Source organism: Phyllostomus hastatus, unplaced genomic scaffold (genome assembly GCF_019186645.2).
Source record: "Phyllostomus hastatus isolate PE091 unplaced genomic scaffold, TTU_PhHast_1.1 phas_contig_147, whole genome shotgun sequence".
Classification (NCBI taxonomy): Eukaryota; Metazoa; Chordata; class Mammalia; order Chiroptera; family Phyllostomidae; genus Phyllostomus; species Phyllostomus hastatus.
The window spans coordinates 1,320,008-1,339,582 of NW_025333603.1; the positions used below are offsets into that span (position 1 = coordinate 1,320,008).

General features: G+C 45.1%; 1 protein-coding gene and 1 pseudogene across 1 annotated transcript; one reads left to right on the forward strand and one right to left on the reverse strand.

Moving 5' to 3' along the window:
- The first annotated feature begins 3,001 nt into the window (after window positions 1-3,001).
- Window positions 3,002-4,882, forward strand: TACSTD2 (tumor associated calcium signal transducer 2). Its single transcript, XM_045857505.1, has one exon. The coding sequence runs from the start codon at window positions 3,196-3,198 to the stop codon at window positions 4,162-4,164; it is 969 nt and encodes a 322-aa protein (XP_045713461.1). The 5' UTR covers window positions 3,002-3,195; the 3' UTR covers window positions 4,165-4,882.
- A 3,538-nt stretch (window positions 4,883-8,420) lies between these two features.
- On the reverse strand, window positions 8,421-9,100 carry LOC123830554 (annotated as a pseudogene).
- Window positions 9,101-19,575: the final 10,475 nt, after the last annotated feature.

Consider the following 19,575-nt stretch of genomic DNA (forward strand, 5'->3'; position numbering starts at 1 on the left):
CTGCCTGCTCTTAGCCTCATCAGTCACATCCTTCCTCCCTACAGCCACATGGCTGATAAAGGTTTTGGATCATGCATAAAAGCAAAAATAACACTTGGGGTATTATTACCTCGTGTCCCTTGAAATTAGGTGTTTGGAGGATAGGTTAGGGTGGGGATAGATGTTTGTGGGTGGCGTAAGAGATGGGAATTGGATGAGGAGAGGAGTAATGAAACGGTCAACAAGAACACTCCTAGGAAAAGTATATTGATACTGCAATGTTCTGGGTACAACTCAGCGTTAATTAACCCAATAAACATTACTTGAGTGCCTAATATGTGCTGGTGCTTCGGTGACAGTGCTCAGATGTGGTTCTTGCCCTTGATGTACACTTTACAAGCCTGAGACCATGGAATGCTTTTGTCAAATATTTAGAAATTAAAATTTAAAACAATTAAAGCTAACAGTGATATTTTGCACACCTAGACAAAACCATACAAAGGGGGATGGAGAATCAGAGCTGGGGCTATGCTTACTTAGTAAACTTATCCTGGTGTTTGTGTGCCTGTTGGAGAAAGCCTGGCAGAACCACAGCATTTAAGAAAGTGGTGACTAGGTGGTTATCTTCAGTTCATGCCATCTTCCACAGAGGATGATGAGGACAGAATCCTTTTATCCATTTCTTAACATGAATGGAAAATGGCAGAGAGGTCCGGAGAACTCCGAGCACTAGCACAAAGAAGGTCTAGCCATTTGGGGCTATCTTAGCTATGGAACCACAGACAACGGTATAGATTCCTCAGTCCTGAGAAACCTTCCCTATCAGCTTTCCTCTTGTCAGCCTGGGACCCATTGAAATATCAGGCAGGTAGCTTTCCCACTTATAGCAGATTGTGGCTACCCAATCAGTAGCTGAAACAGTGGGAAAATAGGATAGATATTTTAAAAATAAAAACACAATCTAACATTTTTACAGTTTACAAAGCTTTTGTCATGTACTATCTCATCTATTTAGATTTAATTCTCAGAATGATACACATAGGGAGATGCTAATATTTCAATTTTAGATGAGAAGGCAGAAGTCCAGGGAAGTCACTGTTGCCATTCTAATGTGTTATAGAAATTAGGACAGTACGAGAAGGGACATTTCCCTGTGTGCATAGGGAAGGCTTTCTGGAGGTTACCAAGGGCTGAGTGGAATAACACAATTATGTGCTACACAGATAAAGAATGGGAAATTCCAGGATGATGACTCTACAAAGGTTTAAAAACATAAGGAAGACTACTAAAGAGGCTGGCAGGAAAAAGATGAAAACGATAATGATGACTATGTTGGTGACCATGACAGCAGCTAACTAACACTTAACTATGTTTCCTAAGTGCAAAGACTGTTAGAATAGGTACTGTTCTCAGCAGGTCCTACACTGATTCTCATACCTACCTTTTATTATCCCCATTTTACAGATGAGGCAACTAAGGCACAGGGAAGTTAAGTAGCTTGCCCAAAGCCATATATGATTTTGTGTGCTAACTTGAACAGCACGACATTGATCCTAGGAGCGAAGAGCACCTTTTACTCTGTGCCTTAGGGGTTCTCAGCAGAGAGATGAGGACAGATTTGAGATTGAGAAAGCCTTCTCCAGGGGTTGGAGGGGGAAAAAGAAACTGGAACACCTGTCTAGGCTAGTGGTTGCAGAGAGCCCACAACACCTGATGCTTGTTGTAGAAATTGTACCCACCCCCCAGCCTCCCCCTGCCCCAGGCCCCATCTCTGCTTTCTCTACCTGCAAAGGGAGAAGAATATATTTCTGCCTACTCACCTCAGGAACTGCTTGAAAATTAATGGGGTAAAGGCCTGGTTGGCTTCCGTGTATTAAACAACACCCTTGTACAATGCTGGTGTGCTGGTGTTCCTTAAACTCTGAGCATATAAACTGCACTTGGACAGAGGAGGTGGAAATAATTATAGCTTGTTAATTATTGTTAATCATACCAAAGCTTTGAAAACCCTGGACTTTCTCAATGATTCATAAAAAGAGGTTGCAGCCCCTCCATCCCATTAGAGTAGCCACACAGTGGCAGACAAGCAACTGCCCACAGGCTCCATTCTTTTCATTATTTGCAGTTGTTCAGCTACTTAAATGGAACACAGAAAAAGAAAAGCAATATTTTGATCTTTTAGAATCAAATCATGCAAAGAACTCTTTATAGTCTTGCTGGTTCTTTTAAAGAATTTGTTCCTTTTCATCTCCCTACATTGAGTACAGGAATGCATGTTGTACGTTTGTGTGCAGGGTTAGGGAGAGTGGTCAAACAGAACTTCTTACACATTGAACACCAGGATGCCTGGGTTTTACCCAAGATCAGCTGAATAACAGAACTGCTGCCTAAGCTCTCTTCAGTTCTGCACCACTCCGTTTCCATTAACATTTAAGGTCTCCTAACAGCCAGGCAGAGAACCAAAGACCTGTCCCAGAAATCTGAGGAAACTGATGGTTGGGCCACTTTAAGTCTCTAAGCCTTAATTTCACCACCTATAAAATGGGTCTGATAGATGGTCCACGCCTGTCAGGACTGAGGTGAGGATGAGATAATGTTTGTGAACTGTAAACTATATAAATGTGTGCGATTGGAGAACTGGGAAACGAAAGGAAGCGAGGAAGTGAAAGAACTTAAAACACGGATAAAAGTTGGGAAAGGGAGAGAGAAAAGGGGGCGCGGGATAAAAGCAGTACAGTCCCACGATAATTTCCAATGAAATTTCTGAGAATTCCAGACTAGGAGAGCAGCCAGGATGCCCAAGGTGCTCTGCTAGAAGCCGCGTCAAGGGCGGGCCCCTCTCCAGGTGGAGCCGGACGGGCCGGGGCGGGTCACCGCCAGCCCGCAGGTGAGTATCGGTTTTCCTCTAACCGGCTTTCGGTCCAGAGGAGGCGGGGGCGGCTTCTGCTCCCCAATCCTATCACGGGAGGCGCAGAGCGGGTTGTGCCTTCTGTGGGACGGGGACTGGGGGAAGGAGGGGCGTGCAGGATGTGTCACCAAAATACCAGAGGGTGAGTTGGCGGCGGAACCAGCCAGGCAGGTCCGGCGGAGTATAAGAGCGGCAGGGGCCGGCCAGCGGCAGAGGTCCTGAGACTGCACCAGACCACGGAGCCGGAGAGTGCAGCAGAGTTCCAGCCCCCCGTAAGCCTCCGTCCCGTCCGCGCACCTCTCCCCACCATGGCTCGGGGCCCAGGCCTCGCGTTGCGGTCGCTGCCGCTGCTTCTGCTGCTGCTACTGGCGGCGATGACTGGCCGGGCGGCCGCACAGGACAACTGTACGTGCGCCACAAATAAGATGACCATATGCAGCCGGGTATACCCAGGCGGCCGCTGCCAGTGCCGTGCGCTGGGCACCAACATCGAAGTCAATTGCTCCTCGCTGACCTCCAAGTGCTTGCTGCTCAAGGCGCGCATGAGCGCCCGCAAAAGCGGCCGTGGGCTGGTGCGCCCCAGCGAGCACGCGGTCGTGGACAACGATGGCCTGTACGACCCGGACTGCGACCATCAGGGCCGCTTCAAGGCCCGCCAGTGCAACCAGACGTCGGTGTGCTGGTGCGTGAACTCCGTGGGCGTGCGCCGCACGGACAAGGGCGACCAGAGCCTGCTGTGCGACGAGCTGGTGCGCACCCACCACATCCTCATCGACCTGCGCCACCGCCCGACGGACCGCGCCTTCAACCACTCGGACCTGGACGCCGAGCTGCGGCGGCTCTTCCGCGAGCGTTACCTGCTGCCTCCCAGGTTTGTGGCGGCGGTGCACTACGAGCCGCCCACCATCCAGATCGAGCTGCGGCAGAACGCGTCGCAGAAGGGCCCCGGGGACGTGGACATCGCGGACGTGGCCTACTACTTCGAGAGGGACGTCAAGGGCGAGTCGGTGTTCCCCGGCCGCGGCGGCCTGGACGTGAGCGTGCGCGGCGAGCCCCTGCTGATGGAGCCGCCGCTCATCTTCTACCTGGACGAGAAGCCGCCCCAGTTCTCCATGAAGCGCCTCACCAGCGGCCTCGTCGCCGTCATCGTGGTGGTTGTGCTGGCCCTGGTCGCCGGCGTGGCCGTCCTGGTGATTACCAACTGGAGGAGATCCGGGAAGTACAGGAAGGTGGAGATCAAGGAAATGGGGGAGCTGAGAAGGGAACCAAGCTTGTAGGTGCGCGCGGGGCAGGGGGCGGCGGGGGGTCCGGGATTCTCGCAGGTTTCGAAGAGCGGAGTGAGTCACGCTTCTTCATTCTCGGCCCAAAGCAGACTTTTCTCTTCCTAAATTCCTGTCTCTCCGCACCCCACCAAGTTTAACCGGTCTTGGCTTCGTCTCTTTGTGACTTCTGCCTTGAAGGAAGCATTTCTAAAATTCCTTCCCTTTCGGTCCAACAAGAAACCTGACTCGACGAGTTAAGGAAAGCCTGGCATGAGGTTGCGTTTGAGAATCAAGTGCCTGTATGACAAGCCAGCATCTTTACAAGGGACACCATTAATGTTGAAGGCATAACTGCGTTTAGATGGGGAACGACGATTTTAGTGTCTTGGGTTTAAGTTATTCGATCAGCTCCACTTGGCTCGTGGCCTTCTTGATGAGTTCTCTAATTGGGCCCTTGTAGTGTCCGCATTGACCTTCGTTTGCATTGCCGGCCACGTGTACTCGTCACCTGGAAAGAAGTCTGTTTCAGCTGCCTGAGCACCTGTTAGTCCTCTTTGTTTGGGGGCGGAGTGCACCTGGAGACCCGGCGTCCAGCTTTCCGCTCGCCCTTGTTACAGCTGATATTAGTAATGTTTCTTTTGTAAAATGTTTGTACATATGTTGTCTTTGATAATGCTGCTGTGATTTTTTTTAAAAAACCACGAATTTAATAAAATATGGAAAAGGCATAAAAGATGGAATTGGTGAGAACTCCCTCCAGATTTATATTAGTTTGGTCTCTAATTTCCCACAACTCGGATTTCTAATTTTAAATTCTAACCCTGTTTTTTCTTTTGCAGGAGCAGGCATTTTAACAATAACAGGCTGATTCAATTACTAGTTTTTCTAAGTAAGGTTATTTGGGAACCTCCCTCCAATGATGGGAAGTTGGGTTTGAGGGAGGAAGCTGAAACTAGATGCTGTTGTTGGGAACTGGGACCAGGCTTCGTTTATCTCCAAACAAGAATTTTTTTTTAAAATTTCTATTTCTACTCCCATCCCAGCCCACCCACCCATTGCTTCCCACCTCCCTTCCATTTCCATCCCCCCTAGTTTTTGACCATGTGTCCTTTATATTTGTTCCTGTAACAAGAATTCTTAAGTGGAGAAGGAAACCTGTTTCAGGAGCTGTATCTGTCTCCAATCCTTGCCCTATTTGGAAGTAGGTGATACTATTCCCATTTAGTTCTCCACAATTTACTTAATCCCAAATGATGTGGCTATGAGAGGGGTTAAGTGACTTTCCTACACTGATAACAGCCGGTCTGTCAGAGAGCCCTAAGCTGTGGCTCTCTGGGTATGTGCTAAGGTTGTTTCCCTCAGATTGTTACTAGCAATATGCTTTAAAAATACTTACTTCCTATTCACTGTAAAAAGTAGCAACTTGCCTCCTTTACACTTACCTCCTGGTTTTCAGTCATTGAGGTTCCTTTTTGTGAAGTTCAGCGTGCGTGGTAGCCTATAGGCAAACAAGTTCCTGCAGTTCCTTGGAAATTACAACAATGGGCATGTAAGAAGTGATTGGCATATCCAAAAGCAAATAGCTAGGTTCAGGCCTCCAGTCTGTTGCTCTGGAATCAGCCTGGTGTTTCTTTTCCCACCCCTGCTGTGTCTAGTGGTCATTGCCATCCCCTCAGGACTGAAAAACGTCAATTAAGAACTGGGCAACCCAGTGGAAGGGGTGATGGCTCTCAGACACTGCATTCACGCTCGGGGCTGTGTGGCTTGTGTGCACTGGCAGAGTGGACACTTTGCTGCCAGAGACCTCTAAGTCCATAACCACTCCTGCTTGCAGGCTCCAAGCCATCTCTCAGGCTCAAAAGGGGCTCAACACGAGGCAGGGTAAAGGTGGGCTGGCTTCCCCATGATAGGAAGGGTGGCTGAAGTACCCCAAGTTGGGATGGGAACTATTACCGAGCCACTTGCTGCTTTCTGCTTCTCAGTCATTGAAGTGCCATAGCTAAAGGGGCCTTGGCAATCACCTCTCACTGAACCCCTCATTTTACAGAGGAAAAGGCAAGTGACTTATCAAGAGGAATCTTTCAGTGGCATAGCTGGAACTAGAAAGTCTTTTGATTCCTTTCACTATATTGGGCTGCTGTTGTTTAAAGAGTCACTTTAAAATAGTATGTCTTGATTGCAAATAAACAGACTAAGGATTGAGTAGGAGGCTGGACAATGGAAAAAGCCCTGGCGGAGGCGGGGGTGGGGGCGTGGGGGAGGGAGTCCATTCCTTCATTAGAAAGTCACTTCTGGATAATTTCTAAATTTCTGCATTAATTTGGGTCTATAAATCCTTGCACTTTATTGCATTTGATAGTTTAAAGAGCACTTTCACAGTGTCATTTTTGAGACATTGCCTTACTAGAAATAACCTAAGTGTTGACAAACTGAAGTTCAAATTCTGCTCCACCTGGCAAGTAAGTCACTTAACTCTCCTCAGTTGCTTCCTTTGTTGAATGAAACTACAAATCTCCCTCACTGTTGCAAAGATTAAATGAGTCATTGATAGGAATGCCTAGCACAAAGGTGGCAACTACAAGGCCTGTGGGCTGAATCTGGCCCTCCTCCTTGTTTTATCCTGCCAGCACCTTGTTTCTACCCAGTGGCAGCGCCGAGCTCTCACTTAACTGTTAAGAAGTAGTTACACTTATACAGTCCTAAAATTACATCCGGCCCTGTGAAGGCAACCTCCAGGCTGATGTGGCCTCCCATGAAAATGAGTTTGACACCCCTGGCCTAGAACAATCTGGGCACTTACAGTTCACTATAGTTTAAGTTTTCTTCTCTCCTATAGATTGTATTCATTTCATGTGTGAGAAAACTGAGGTCCAAAAAGGTTGAGTAATTCATGATCACGTATCCTGCATGGTTTAGAAACTTTGTCTGGTTTCCCAGCCAAGGTTGCTATGTCTTGCACCAAGCAGATTGAGACACCTTTCTTACTCCCTTCCAAGGAAGAGTCCCTCATACTTCTGCTTGGAGACTTAGCTTGCTACTGCTGGGAACACGACTCTCCAGTACTAGTTGTTGCCCTGGGCTAAGCCTCCACCTCCAGGATTTCCCTTCAAAACTTCCACTCACTGCTTTGTGCTCATGGGTGGGTCTGCCCTGAGAAGGAATGTGAGGATAGGTGTGACTGACTAGCAGGTTACAGCTTGTCTCTTGCACTCCCAGGCTCAACTGATTTCCTTGTTTTGGTCACTGGGGTTTTATCTACTCTGGTTATCTTTTTAATTGGGGCAAGTTTTAAAATCATACCACTTCTTTTCGCTTACATATTTATGGTTTCACTACTTTCCAAATAGAATCCCAAAATGTCAAAACTGGAAAGGGAATCATTTTAATCCTTGGCTCCACCCTACAGATGAAGAAACTGAGGCCCAGAGAGGAGAAAGGGTTTACCCAAGTCAGGTGGATAGAGGCAGAGCTTCCCTAGAGCTACAGTATCCTGCCTTCTGTCTTGTTTCATGTTTATTACACTCGTCTCCCTGGTTGTTCTCCTGTTTACTTTTTTCATTGATCATTTCTGTTCTTAAATTATGGTATTCTTTAGCTTTTTACTATCACTTAAATGGGAGATATACTTTGGTTAAATGTAAGTGTGTGGGCTTTGAAGTTACCTGGCCTTTTAAGACTCCTGTTTCCTTAGTTGTAAAATAGGTAGACATTTAGCTAACATGCTTGATTTGTAGGAGTAGATATAAGATATGAAAAAATCAAGTATACAGTCCTTCTTTCCTTCCTTCCTTCCTTCCTTCCATCCTTCCTTCCTTCCTTCATCCTACAATACTAAAGTGCTTTATTGACAGCAAAAATCTCCCACTGTGTGTGAACCATGGGAGGATGGCAGGCAGGTGCTTGCAAGGCAGTGTGAAAAGGCAGAGGGCCCATCCAGGGACACTGTGAGGCTATGGCTGGCTATGGCCATGGTGGCAAAGGGAGATAAGTAACACTGGGGAGGCATGGGGCAGCGGAAGGGGGAGCGTGTGTGGTTACCTCAGAGAGGGACCCAGAGAGGGACCCAGCCAGGGCCAGGAGACACACAGACATGGAGACACATAGGGACAGGGAGGCACAAGGACACAAAAGTGGGTATCACAATGCTGGGACACAAAGGCAGGCACACCTAGAGAAACAGGGTTGGGCCGGTATCTTCTGAAGATGCCTCCTGTGGCTTCTCCCTTCCCCAAACAGGCAGGCCCTGGACTCCCAGGCAGGATGTGCTGAGGCTAGGTGGGACTGGGCAGCTGGTCACTCTCCCTACAGAGCCAAGCAGTGGGTTCTGAGGCAGGGGCCTTGGGCTGAACTTTGCTCTTGGGGTCCCTGTCATAGATGTAGCTGGCCACGGCTCCAGTATTCGCTCCCTTGGGTCCATAGCAGGGACTGTGGCAGTAAGGCTGGCCATCGTGCTCTGAGTGCCCACCCGGAGTCAGCATCTTCCACAGCAATTACAGCGCAGGCATGGCCAGTGCCACCCCTTCCCAGAGACGTCACCTTCTCGGCAAAGTAGACCCTCTTGTTGCAACAAAGGCACATGTTGGTTTCCCTGGTGAACGTGGTAATGTTAGTGGCTGTGCTGGGCCCCTTTGGGTGGCCACTTGCCTTCTGCTCCTCAGCTCGTGCCACAGGGAACTCGATAGGGCCAGTGACCTGCAGTCCCTCTGAGGGACAACTTCTCATAGATGTTGAAGCTGGCACCTCTGATGTTCATACCTTCATGTCTGAACAGTGTGGTGTAGCAGGGCTTGTGGCAAAATGGTTTCCCATCACGCTTGGTGTTGCCCCCAGACATCAACATCCTGCTGTAGCACTCACACTTGAGACAGAACCTGTGCCAGGCCTTGCCCACAGAGCTCACCTTCTCAGCAAAGTACGTGGTCTTGTTGCACTTAGGACACTTGGAGGCCATGGTTGTCGGTGCTCCCGGTTGCTCGTGTCCTCCACCCACACCTGTCTTGGTGTTGCAGCCCTGAGTATACATTTCTTAAATGATCACTCATGTCGGCATGACAGGAAGGCCCCCAAGAACCTGGGGGGAAAAATAACTACTAATGACTGAATTCTTCAAAGCAATGTGAATAGTGCCTTCCATTCACTCCACTCTCTTAAGGAGACACCTCTTTCCCTAGACTTCTGTTAGGGGGACTAGAACAACCTTGGAAGCCACAATTTACAAAGGTAGAGCCACGGCCCAGCTTGCCAATGCCAAGTGGAACACTCACCATTAACTGCAAAGGGAGAAGGAAGTGTCTTTGTTTTCAAATTGCATTGCATCTCTGTAATAGTCTTTTATTTTAGTATAATCTTTCTAACTAATCTCCTAACTAGCATGAGTGGCTATATCAGCATTGCTGTAACAAATAACAAAAATTAAGACACTGAAAGTTAAATTACTTGCCCATGGTCACACATCTAAGAAGTAACACATTTGGGATTAGAACCCAAGCAAACTGGTCCCCAAATCCATGTTCTTAACCAATGTGCATACTGCCTCTTATAATTTATAAATTTGCAAGCCAGGGTATACTGGTTTTTATTGATTCATCATAGCAATACATATTTATTATCTGTCAGTTCTCTAGGTCAGAGTCCCACACGAGTCTCATTGGGCTAAAATCAAGATGTCTGCAGGGCTTCATCCCTTTCTGGGAGTGCTGTGAGAAATTTTATTTCCTGCTCATTCAGGTTGTTGGCAGAATTTTGTTCCTTATCAGTTGTGGGTCCAAGATCTTCACTTTCCTGCTGGCCATAACCCAGGGCTGTCCCCAGTTGGTAGAGGTGGCCCACATTCCTTGGCTCATAGCTCCTTTCTCTGACCTTAGAAGCTGCCTATGGCGAGTTGAATCCTCCTGAGGTACCTCTCTGACTGTTCTTCCATTGTCTTCTCTCTTTCTGGCCCCAGCTGGGAAAACTTCCTCCACTGTGAGCACTCACATGATTGGGTTGGGTCATTATCCTCTCTCAAGGTCTTCAAACTTAATCATACCGGCAGAATCCCTTTTGCCATGTAAAGTAACATAATCCTCCTCAATTGTGAGGATTAGGATGTGGGCATCTCTGGTGGGGAAGGGCATTATTGTGTCTACCACACAGGGAATGGCACCCCAATCCATGCTTTTAACCAGTGTACTGCCCCTGCCTCTATAGAACTGTATGCCGGCATGCATTTTTGTATTTAGTTCCAAAAGAGCTCCTTCTCCCATGGCCCTCTGCCCTGTCCTTTTTGAGAAAAGCTCCCCCAAGGAGGAAAACAGGCTTTTGGGAGAATTATTCCTGTATCCCACATAGGGTTGAGCAGGGTGTCTGGTTACTAATAAACTCTCGGGAAAGTCTGTTAAATGGAACTGATACCAATGGCTGCCACCTATTAAGCCAGTGATTTTCAACTGGTGTGCTGCAAGGATTTTGAAAACATACATTACCTGATTAGTCAGGGACATGACCTCTTTTCCTTTAGATCAGGGGTGTCAAACTCATTTTCATGGAGGGGCCACATCAGCCTCGAGGATGCCTTCAAAGGGCTGAATGTAATTTTAGGACTGTATAAATGTAATTACTCCTTAACTGTTAAAAAGTTGAAATTACATTTGACCCTTTGAAGGCAACTGAGAGGCCAATGTGGCCCATGGTGAAAATGAGTTTGACACCCCAGCTTGAGATTGTCAGATAAAAAAGTGACAACAGCCAACACAACAAGAGCTGTCTAATGTGAATGAATCAAAGTTACATATTTTTTTCAGGTCAGCAAAAAATATATTTTTGGTGCCACAGAATTTTAGTCATGAGCCTGTGTGTTGTGAGATGAAAAAGGTTGAAATTTGCTGTGTGAAGTACCTAGGATGTGCAAACACTGCCCTACAAGCTTTATCCTGATTACCTCATTCATTTCACAATAATCCCGTGAACATGAAGAAACATGTTCTGTTATTCCTGTTTTACTGATGAGGAAACCAACACATAAGTAAATGTCTTGCCAGAAATCACATCAGGATTTCAGGAGTACAGCTAGAATTCAAATCTAGGACTGCCCTTCTCAGAGTCTGAGATTTTACAACTATACTCCACCTACACGGCAGGGCAAAGAGCCAGGTTCTGTGCCAAATGGTGATGCTGCTAGTGGGGAGGCTTATTCTCTGGGGCCCAGATAGAATCCCTCAAAGAACCATTTGGGAAGTTAATGGGTTTCTTTTACACTCAATAGTGATTCCTGGTGGACATCTTCCAATTGTAATTTCCCTCCTGGAGCCATTCTCTGTCATCACTAAATCCCATCGGAGATTACATTATTGCTTTTTATGACAAATCTGTGAAGGGATTATTGGCAGGGTTGGGGCGAGTAGGAAATTACACTGAATACAGGAGAGCTGTGTCCGCTGGCACCACAGCAAACTGTATATCCTAGATTTCAGTGGAAATTCTTGGGTCCATGCTGTGTAAGGAGGTCAAGCCAAGAGGGGTGAGAAGGCAAACAGAAGTGATCCACAGTGACAGTCTGGACACATTAATCAGTGGCTTAACAGCAGACAGCTCAGTTTACCAACGCATTACAACCTGTCTCTTTGGAGGAACAGGGACAGGAATCATTTGGTTGGATCATTGAAGTCTTTAGAAGCCTTGTGTCCTTGTGGCCCCCACATTGGGTGTGCCTCAGTCTAATTAGTAGTCCTACTACTCTCATCTCTCTTAGTAGCTGGTACTGTTGGAGGAAATGTTTGGGCCACCCAACTATTTTGATGGGAAGCACATTATTATATGCTGTTAAACACAATGTGATACAGGAAGTATCGACTCAACAGGGTCAGCAGATGAAGTTTGCTGTTTCGGTTCTCACTTTTTAGCTGTGGGAAATGGTAGTTCACCTCCCAACCCTTGCATTTACATCGTAAAATGGATCTATTAATATCTACTCATGCTAGTTCCTTGTCCTTTTGTCTTCTGGTCTCTCCTCAGTGGGGCCAACATAAGCTTGACCAGGGCTGGGTACGGCCGGCGTACAGATATCCCGAGTGGCTGTGGGTAGTTACCCTGAACCAGTCACAAGCTGGGTAACCCATGTCCTTAAGGATGCTGAGGTTGATCATTGGATCTGTCAAATATCTTTGTCTTATTTTATGCCAGATATCCTACAAGTTTGAGAAATTTGCAATGGATTAAATAGACATAGTTCCTCTGGTGTCTGTTCTTCCTTTCCTTCCTTCCTTCCTTCCTTCCTTCCTTCCTTCCTTCCTTCCTTCCTTCCTTCCTTCCTTCCTTCCTTCCTTTCTTTCTTTCTTTCTTTCTTTCTTTCTTTCTTTCTTTCTTTCTTTCTCTTTCTCCTCTCTCCCTCCCTCCCTCTCTCTCTTTCTCTCTCTCTCTCTCTTTCTTTCTTTCTCTCTCTCTCTCTCTCTCTCTCTCTCTCTCTCTCTCTCTCTCTCTCTCTCTCTCTCTCTCTCTCTCTCTCTTTCTTTCTTTTCTTTCCTTCCAACAACCTTCTCAATGAGGGAAACGCCCTATTATGTGAGTCTTGGTGAGAGGCTACACGGTCCTGCTCCTAGCTGGTGGGATATGGGCATGCGACCTGGTTCAGCCCCTTGAACTGCCCTTCCTGGGACATTGATCTAGAGGATATGAAGCCATACATCAGGTCACTTGATAAATTAGCCACAGCAGCATCAGCTTTGCCAATAGTACAACTGTTAAGTGTCCAGTGGCAGCAGCCCCGATGGGGACATTTGCATGAGACCGTTCCCATGCTGGAGCCTGGCCGTGCCCAGCCAACTTGAATTCCTGATCATTTGCTGAATCTGGTTCTCCTGCCTTCCCATTGATTCTGTGAACTTACCCCAAATCCTCCAGTAAATTCCTTTTTATGCTTAAGCTTAGCAAAAGCAGTTTCTGTTGCTTGGGACCAATAGTCTGATGGGTAGAGTCCTTGCCTCTGAGGAATGGAAAGGCCAGAGGCAGAAACAGACATTAAGTACATAATCATGTAAGTAAATGCACATTAAACTTTGAGGTAAGTATTAAAAAAAAAAGCATATCTGGGAGTTCTGATCTAGTCTTAGGGGAAGTCACATCCTTAAGTAATTGATGCTTGATCTGAGATTCAAGATATGAGTAGATTTTATGCATGCACAAAGAGAAGCATTTTAGTAAGAAAGAACAGCATGTGTGAAGGTCCTGAAGCAGAGAGAGTGTGGCTTATCTGAGACTCTGAGAGGAGACCAGCACGGCTGGAAAGTAGATAGCATGAAGAAGGGTAGTGCTGCATGAGGCTGGAGAAGTGGGCTGAGCACAGACTGTGTACGGCCTTTCAAGCTTATTAAATATTTTGACCTTTGTGCAAATTTGCAAAGGGTACCCCCCTGTGCAGACAAGCAGAAAAAGGCATCCTGTCTGGTTGAACTTAACCCTGCAGTGCAGGGTTTGGCAAGTGGGCTGGTGGGTACCTGTAGATGAGGAAAGGGACCCCTTTCTCCTTGCTGACAAAGCCTCTCCCCACCCCAATCAAGAGTACAGGGAAATCACTGAAAAAATCTTTTTCATTTTTTGTTTTTAAAAATAGGATGACATAATCAGATTGTGTCTATAATTTGCTTTAAAACAAGAGAAAAACATATTAGTTAAAAGGACAGTCAAGGTGATGTGTTACATTAAGATATTCAGAAAATGCTTAAAGAACTATCAGATTGGGTTCTCCCTTTCTTTAGTCTAATCATACTGCTAAATACTATTAAAGCAATAATCTTCATCCTCCATGAGTATAATTATCCTCTTCAAATGATTTCCCTGAATCAGTGTGGTGAGTAGCCACACAAAAACACTTAAACTTGTTCATAATTAATTATAGTATACTTTTACAAATTAATTTTACTGATTATGCTATTACAGTTGTCCTGATTTTCCCCCTTCACGCCCCTCCACCCAGCAATCCCCACTCCCTCAGGCAGTCCCCCCACCATTGTTCATGTCCATAGGTCATGTGTATGTTCTTTGGCTACTCCATTTCCTATACTGTACTTTACATCCCCATGGCTATTCCATAACTACTTATTTGTATTTCTTAATTCCCTCAACTCTTCACCTTCCTCTCTACCCCCCTCCCATCTGGCAACCATCAAAATGTTCTCTGTATCCATGATTCTGTCTCCATGCTTCTCGTTTACTTAATTTGTTTTTTTTAGATTCAATTGTTGATAGACATGTATTTTTTACCATTTTGTTGTTCATAGTTTTGATCTTATTTTTCTTCAATAAGTCCCTTTAACATTTCATATAACAATGGTTTGGTGATGATGAACTTCTTTAGTTTTTTTCTTGTCTGGGAAGCTCCTTATCTGCCCTTTGATTCTAAATGAAAGCTTTGCTGGGTAGAACAATCTTGGCTGTGGGTCCCTTGCTTTTCTTGACTTTGAATAGTTCTTGCATATTAAACTAGTTTCAGCAAAAGAGATTTGTTGACTTGTGTAACTGGAAAATGAAAGGGAGGTGTTACCTTCAGGCCTGGCTGGAGCGAAGGATTTCAAATAATGTCAGGCTTGTTTCTCTCTTCATAGTTTTATTCAGCTCTTGGCTTGGCTTCACGCTCTAGGCCACCTTTCTCCTCCTCATGAGCAAGGTGGCCACCAGCAGTTCCTGTCTCATATTCTCCTGATTTAAGAGCTGCACAGAGGAGTCTTATCTTCTTCAAATTTTCAAATTTGCAAATGTAATATTGGTGTGATTGGTCATTAGTGTCCATGGTTGACTCATGTCCCCCACCCCCAGTCATTTCCACCTCAGGTGGCACTTCAGAATGTGACCTCTTTGGGAATACAGTCTTTGCAGATGTTAAGAAGGTAAGGGTCTTGAGAGGAGATCATCCTGGAGTTAGGGTGGCGCACTAAATCTAATGACTGATGTCTCTGTGGGAAGAAGGGAGGACACGTAGAAACACAGAAACAATGTTGACACCGAGCAGACAGAGGCAGAGATGGGAATGATGCATCTAGAAACCCAGGGGCTCCTTTGTGTGGGAGCTCATTAGTGGTTTGGTCCTGGGATTTGGAGCCAGTCCAGCCTGATGCTCAGAGTCACCACCTACAATCTCTTAGGAATGACATAAGCAAAAAAGTGTCACAGGTGCACAGAAGTGGGATATCTCACCAAGCCTGGTTCAGATGCACGCAGGACTTGCCAGAGTGGGTGATTTTTTGCTCTGTGTTATTTTGCCCTGCAAGTTAGAGCCTGGCCCACATTTCTGTACATGCTGGTCCAACTTGCAACTGACAGCATCTGGAACCTTTTGGCTTGAGGCTTTTTCTGGGCCCATAGGAGCATATGCAGGAGGCTGATAATTCCAGAGAACTAATCAGGCTCAGGACAGCTCTCAACCAATGACTAGCTAGAGTTCGTGCATAAAGGGCCCAGCAATGGCATGCCTCAGCTGAGAACACTCTGAGATATGTGTTCTATAGCCTCCCCCCATTTATCAGAGGGACCCCACTCCATTTACCCCTATTTGTAACTGGTTTGTTAATGTGTCATTTATTGCTTTCCTTCCCTTCCTCATCTCTCTTGTCTACTCCCCAACCACTGCCTCCTGAGTTGACCTCCCAAAGAAATTACATGCATTTGAATCCTTGTCTCAGGCTATCCTTCCAAGGGACCCTCAAATTTAGCAGCATCTTACACAGAAAGAACAGCATGTGTGAGGGCTGGGAATATAATCATGAACATCTCACAACAAATTTAAAGATTGTCCAAATTATTTGAGAACCTGCTGGCTGTCTATGGTCTAATGGGTGAAGAATTATCTGGGGCTTAGAAATAAATGGGTACTATGTTTTAATGGCCCTTGGTTTTTTGGGGGGGAATTGTAATTCAGATGATAATAGGTGTTGTTAATTCTTTCTGGAGCCCTCAGACCTACTCAGTGCCTGGCACAAGGTGATGTTCCATAAGTATTTTTGAATTAATAAACTTGTTTATTGAATTGAAATTAGTATATTAAAAGTGTCTAGTTTTGGGGGTGAGGAGTGGTGGGTGGAGGTGGAAGAAAGCATAAGGGTGATACATGGTAATGGAAAAAATGCAATAAAAACCCAAAGTGTCCAGTGTTTACTATATAATGTACATCTGATAAATGTTTTCTTGAACAGAACTGAAGGACACCATACAAAGTGGAAGAAAAGCCTTTATTGAACAGGCATTCTGCCACCTGGTGGTAATTTGGTGGAGGGGGACTTTGCAGGCAGTGGTTTTGTACTCTTGAATTTGCAAGACTTTGATTTTAGTTCAAGGTTATAAGTTATTTATAAAAGAAAAACAACGGAAATAGCTAAAATGTCCATAAACAGGAATAATAAACTGAATGAGGCAATATCCTTTTCATAGGACACTATGTAGTGATTAAAATAAATTAAGTTGATCTATATTCATTGATACAGAAATTTCTCCAAGCCCCCTTGTTTAGTGATACACTGGAAATCACAAAAAATACATACAGAATCATGTCATTGTGTTAAAAACATCCCCCCTCAATACACCCATATCTTTGGTTGTTTGAGAGGCAGTCTCAGTGATGAGATGGTTTTTATGTCCCTTCCAGTCCTGAGATTCTATAATCATAAGAAATTAGTTATAGTTCATTTAAAAAATATACTGCTTTGAACCATACAAGAAAACCATAAAACTTGATGGAGAGACATAAAAGAAGACCCAGATAAATGGAGACACATGTCAGTCCCCTGGATTGATAGATTCAATATTGCAAAGATATAAATTTCCTCAGAATTCATCTAAGTTTCAAGAACAACAGCAATACAAAAAATCAAAGTCCAGATACATTTTTGGTGGGGAGGACTTAAAAAATACTTCTAAAGTTTCTTCTCAAAGGTCAAATGTGTAAGAAGAACTAGAAAATATTTGAAAGTAAAATCAATACCATAAAGTTAGAACAATTCGAATCATGTACTAGTGCCTGGACAGACAAAAGAATGAAAGAGGAAGTCCAGAAAGAGATGTGGGTATTCAAGAGAATTTATATATAACAAAAGTTACACTTCCAGTGAGTCAGGGAAGTTTGGGTCATTCAACACACTGCTGGGACAGCAGTCACCTGGGTGCCCCCGCCCCCATGGGAAGGGCACATGCATGTGTATTTTGTAAAAGTTCCATTGGCCTGATCATTCAGGAAATATTTTAGGTTATATTTTTCTGTCCTTCCTTACACTAAAATAAATTCCTGGTAGAGTAAAGATTTAAGAAAGGACAAAGTGATTGACTACTAGAAGAAAAATTGCTAAATGTATAATCTTGGGATTGAGACTGAATATAAATATGATGTCAACAATAGAAACCACAATGAAAAGTTGGATAGATTTGTCTATATAAAAATTTAAAAAATTATGCATAGATGTATACATGAATTAACAAAGTTGAAAGATAAACATGAAGCTACATAAACAGGCAATTACTGAATATATAACATACTTTTACAGATCAATATAATAACAAATATTTTATAGAAGAAAATGGGTTAAAGGCATGAATGGGCAATTTGTTAAAGAACTCTAACATATAAGCATAAAAAAGTGTTCACATCATCATTAGGAATTCAAGGAATGTACATTAAAGTGCCAGTAAGAAACATGTCATCCAGCTAAAGTTTTCAATATTTGCAATAATTTTAATCTTGCATTTCAAGAGGGTTACTTATCAGAAGGTTAACAGTGGTTAACAGTGGTTAACCTTCTGGTGTGTGCTTTTGGTGTAACCTTTTGGTGTATCCAACCAACTGAGCCACTGGGCCAGGGCCGTTTTCTCTTCTTTTGTGCTTCTCTTTGGTATTAATATTTTACTTGTACAATGAAGAAAAGCACTGAATATTCGATGAGTGATCAATTGGACTCTTCGGAGAGCTCATATCTGGTGAGTGAGCAACACTGCATTCTGATGCAGACTCTGGCCCACAGCATCCGCGGCCTTGTGGATGAGATACGAGACAAATTCACAGGGACTACAGAGTCCTGTGGAGTAAAAGGGATGGCGCGACTTCTCTCTCAAGGGGAGAGCAAGCCTCAGAGTGCCTCCACCACTCAAGAGGAGAGTGCCCTGACTCTTGCCTTGAGAAGCTTTTATTGGATTCAATTTGCATAGGAATACAGGGTGTATATGTAAAGCTCATTAGTCATTATCAGGCAGTAAGGATCAAACAATATATAACATACAAAGAACTCTGAGGGCCTATTTTGAGTCAGGGTCAGATAGCTAAAGGGCCATAAAACTTTGAGGAACAAACTCACTTCCTGCTTGGACCCTTATCATTTAATTGAGAGCCTTATAAAGAAAGCAGGTTCCACAGGATTTTACATATTCTTTCTTAGGCCTGATCACCATAAGGAACCCGCCCTTTCCAGCACTGGGCAGCACCCACCACCAGCATTGTTTCAGGCTTAAGGCATTGTTTCAGGCTTAAGTCAGTAGGGGAAGTAAGGCAGCCAAGAGATTAGGAGATTTCTCAGAAGACAGAATGAGGACTCAGGCTATATCAAAGCCAAGGGGCAAGGGCCCCCAAATCCTTCTCTGGGGGTCCCTGTTATCCTGCCTGTCTTAGATCATCCCTCCCTTGAGGAATCTTACCCGTCACTGGCTAGCAGATCAAGCATTCGGGGCCAGGCAGGGTGAAGTAAAAAGAGCAGGGGCAGCACCCCTGCCAGGGAGATAAGCTTTGTCTCCTTAGTGGCTTATGGTCAGAAGGTCACTCACTCAGCCTTAGCCATGGGGGTGTTATGGCTCCCGAAACCAGGCAGGGCAGTTCCCAATAACGTTCAAGCTGTGGCCTTTCCCTGGGGCCCAGCCTGGAACTAGATGAGCCATACCAAATCTTCCTGGTGGCCTACAATTGACCCAGGCACTGCATCTGGGTGGCTGCTGTTTAACAAAAAGAATAAGGTGGAAGCAGGGAAAACAGCAAGCTAGTGGTGGTGACTTATAAAAATCCAGGTGGTAACTTGTAAAAATTACATGGTGGATCTTGGTGTGACCACTCTCTCCAAGAAAAAAACATTAAATGGCATGTCTGTTTATGTTATTCGGGAAGAAGCCCTGGGGTGACAGAACAAGAAAATAAAGGAAGTCAAGCATGTGGATGAAGCAAATGCAGAATGTGCACATGAAGATGCGGCAAGTTTCTCCGTTGGGGTGATTTCAGATTCAGAACCAGTCATTTCCAACATTTGGACCAGTCATGCCTGGCATATTTTCAAAAAAAATAAAAGGGCACTTCAGTCACAGTACCACCCACCCGTGGCAGCCTGCCAAGTATGTGACCTGCATCCAATCCTGTGACCATCTCACCTGGCTGTCGGCCTGAATCGAGATCAGCAGAGAGTCACCTTGGCTGTTGAGCCCCTGTGTACACCT